This window comes from Sinocyclocheilus anshuiensis, unplaced genomic scaffold (genome assembly GCF_001515605.1).
Source record: "Sinocyclocheilus anshuiensis isolate Anshui unplaced genomic scaffold, SAMN03320099.WGS_v1.1 scaffold48, whole genome shotgun sequence".
Taxonomy (NCBI): domain Eukaryota; kingdom Metazoa; phylum Chordata; class Actinopteri; order Cypriniformes; family Cyprinidae; genus Sinocyclocheilus; species Sinocyclocheilus anshuiensis.
In genome coordinates, this window is record NW_015554124.1 from 1,513,122 (window position 1) to 1,517,107 (window position 3,986).

General features: G+C 35.0%; 1 protein-coding gene across 1 annotated transcript in view; it reads right to left on the minus strand.

Moving 5' to 3' along the window:
- LOC107670125 (interleukin-1 receptor accessory protein-like) overlaps positions 1 to 3,266 on the minus strand; it is a 16,710-nt gene extending 13,444 nt beyond the window's left edge. Inside the window, exons 1-4 of the mRNA XM_016462634.1 lie at positions 3,103 to 3,266; positions 974 to 1,045; positions 764 to 896; positions 527 to 675 (exon numbers count right to left, since the gene is read on the minus strand). Of these exons, the coding sequence (XP_016318120.1) occupies positions 527 to 675; positions 764 to 896; positions 974 to 1,045; positions 3,103 to 3,202 (454 nt within the window). The 5' untranslated portion in view covers positions 3,203 to 3,266. The remainder of the gene's footprint in view (positions 1 to 526; positions 676 to 763; positions 897 to 973; positions 1,046 to 3,102) is intronic.
- Positions 3,267 to 3,986: the final 720 nt, after the last annotated feature.

Sequence of the window (3,986 nt, forward strand, 5' to 3'; positions counted from 1 at the left end):
CACACTGGCCCAGCTAACCAATCACAGCACACACTGGCCCAGCTAACCAATCACAGCACACACTGGCCCAGCTAACAAATCACAACACACACTGGCCCAGCTAACCAATCACAGCACATTTCGTATTTCAGAATGCGGGCCTTTATTTGATACAGGAACTAATCGAGCCGTTCATGCCAATGAAGGCTAATGAAGGAAGACACACACTCACACAAAAACAAATTCAGTATACAGTTGATTAAAAATAGGATATACTAAGTAGGCTTACAGGCAAGCAGGTGATGTGATTGTAATAAAGGCAATTTTATACTTCACTGAACAGAAATGCACTGTTGTGTTTTCTGCTTGGATGTAACGGTTAGTTTTTTATTATTATTTATAATACGATTTTGTGGCTATGAGTTCAAATGTCATTATGTGCATAATTGTCAATTTTTCCTTTGAACAAAGTGACTGATCCTTATTTAGATAGTACAAATAATAAGTGTTTAATGCTTATTTTTTGTTTATTTATTTATTTTTTGACGTTCGGTCTTCAGTACGGCTCGGCTGGTGTTGAACCCACGGCTGTTTCTGGCGGAGCAGTTAAACTCCCTCTGCAGGTCGTCAGCTGAAAAATCCATCACATTCAGGACTCGTTCTTTCAACTCGTCACCGTAATCATATGACACAAGCCTACACACACACACACGCACACACACGAGTCAGTAAAACAGAGATAGAGACAGATCAAAGAAGTGAGAAAAACACAAACGTGTCGTACGTGTCCTCGAGTGCGCTGAATCGTGGGTCGGCGAGTTGCTCCACGGTTTTGTTATCGATGGTCCACCAGATGTGCTGCTTTTCCTCATACAGGTGAGGCAGATGCACACGACAGGACAGTGTCACTGTATCTCCTGCAATGCGGAGACGTTCACTGAAGCATACTGAAGAAAACACGGCAAAAACAGCTAAAAAAGATGACGATGCTCACCTAGAGTCACCGTGTAGATCTGATCGCTCGCGGGATTCAGGATGATGGGAACTTTACTGCCGACATCAGGAACTACAGGAGAAAGATGTTTGAAAACCTTATGACAAGGTCAAATGAATGGATTAATTCTGCCACAAATAAAAAAAAAACTAAAATAAAACTAATTTAATCTCACAATTCTGCAAAGAATTCTCCAAATTGTGAGATATGTGAGAAAAAGTCAGAATTGTGATGAAGTCAATTGCAATATAAAGTCAGTATTACTAGATATAAACGCAGAATTGAGAGAAAAAGTAAGAATTGTGAGATATGAACTCAGAATTGAGATATAAACTCAGAATAGTGAGATAATAATTCAGAATACTGAGATATGAATTCAGAATTGCGAGACATGAATTCAGAATTGCGAGATATAAACTCAGAACTGTGAGATATTAATTCAGAATTGCGAGATATAAACTCAGAATTGTGAGATATTAATTCAGAATTGCGAGACATGAATTCAGAATTGTGAGAGAATTAATTCTGAATTGTGAGATATCAACTCAGGATTGCGAGACATGAATTCAGAATTGTGAGATATGAACTCAGAATTGTGAGATATTAATTCAGAATTGTGAGATAGAAACTCAGAATTGTGAGATATTAATTCAGAATTGCGAGTTATAAACTCAAAATTGCGAGATATGAATTCAGAATTGTGAGATATGAACTCAGAATTGTGATATGAATTCAGAATTGCAAGATATAAGCTCATAATTATGATATGAATTCAGAATTGTGAGATACGAATTCAGAATTGTGATATAAGCTCAGAATTATTATATTAATTAAGAATTGTGAAATATGAATTCAGAATCTTCCATGAGATATGAATTCATAATTATGAGGTATGAATTTATAATTGTGAGATATAAGCTCAGAATTACGATATGAAATAAGAATAGTGAGATAGGAATTCAGAATCTTTAGTGAGATAGGAATTCAGAATTGTGAGATATGAATTCAGAATTGTGAGGTATGAATTCAGAATTGTGAGATATAAACTCAGGATTATGAGATATAAATTCAGAATTGTGAGACATGAATTCAGAATTGTGAGATATAAACTCGGGATTATGAGATATGAATTCAGAATTGTGAGATATTAACTCAAAATTGTCAGAATCAGAATCAGCTTTATTCATCAAGTGTGCGCAAACACACAAGGAATTTGTTGTGGTTTTTAAGAAGCTCTTGGTACATACAGTGGTGTGAAAAAGTGTTGGCCCCCTTCCTGATTTCTTATTTTTTTGCATGTTTGTCACACTTTAATGTTTCAGATCATCAAACAAATTTAAATATTAGTAAAAGATAACACAAGTGAACACAACATGCAGTTTTTAAATGGTTTTTATTATTAAGGGAAAACAAAATCCAAAACTACATGGCCCTGTGTGAAAAAGTGTTTGCCCCCTAAACCTAATAACTGGTTGGGCCACCCTTAGCAGCAACAACTGCAATCAAGCGTTTGCGATAACTTGCAATGAGTCTGTTACAACGCTGTGGAGGAATTTTGGTCCACTCATCTATGCAGAATTGTTGTAATTCAGCCACATTGGAGGGTTTTCGAGCATGAACCGCCTTTTTAAGCAGTAAAACTCATTCAGGTCTTCAGCCAGATGTTGATTGGCCTCAGTGCTGGGGGATGGGGTCTTGTAGCTCGTGATGGCTTTCAGGCCTTTCCACACTGATGTAGGGTCATTGCTTGAAAGCTGTTTTTTTTAGCTTTCCAGAGTAGTTTAACTTTGCCACTCCTATTTCCCTATTTAGTATGTAATTGGCCTGTTTAATCTCCGAGAATGATAATGAAAGTGATATTGTGAGATATAAACTCAGAATTGTGAGATATAATTGTCAGGATTGTTATATATGAATTCAGAACTGTGAGACATGAATTCAGAATTGCACGATATGAATTCGGAATTGCAAAAAAAAAAAAAAAAACGGAATCACGAGATCTAAACTTGCGCTTCTGAGAAAAAAGTGAATTGTGAGATAAAAAGTTGCAATTGGCTTTTTTAGATTTTTTTCCGTTGCAGAAACAAGCTTCCACAGAAATGAGATGAGAGGAGGCAAGAAAATCGTACCAACAGCAATGACGTTAATGTTGCGTGTGAACTGGAGCGTGCGTCCGTTCATCTGATATGAAACCACACACGTGTAGAGGCCGGTGTACGGCTCCATCATCCTGTAGATCACCAGATCATCTCCTTTCAGCTCTCGGTCTCTTCGAAACAGATCATACCTGCATAACTACAGAGAAACAGACATGAACCTGCATGTTTGACCTACACTGATCTAGATTAATTTTTCTTAAATCACTTCACACTATCTCGAAGGGAGATGAAGATGATGTCAGTCCTAAATATTATGGTTTTTATTTGTTTTTGCAGCATTTTCTGTTTTCATTTTGATTTTGATTTATTTATTTATTAGTTTTAGTCCTCTTATTTATTTTTATTTGTCTATTTAGTTTTTATACATTTTTATTTCAGTTTTGGTTATTTTAGTACTTAAACTAAATAAAAATGTTGCCTTGGCAACTAGCTGAAATTAATGTTTGCATTTTTTTTCTATTTTATTTCAAGTAACACAAAGGGTTTGGCTGACAGAGATGCTATCATTAACTAAAACTAAAAATTAAAAACTAAAAACATTTAAGTTAACATATTAACTGAAATAAAATATTAAAATTTTAGCTTTTTTTGGCTTTAAAGGCAACATTTCTAATTTTCATTTAGTTTAAGTTAAAGTACTGAAATTATTAAAAAATAAATAATTTATTAAAACTAAAAAGACATTTAAAAAAACTAAACAATAATTTAAAATGAAAAGGGGATTTTGTTCAAATTATACACATTTTCACAGATTCTGCAAGGGGTTCCCAAACTTTCGCATGCCACTGTGTGTGTGTGTATATATATATATATACACAGTGGCATGCGAAAGTTTGGGAACCCCTTGCAGAATC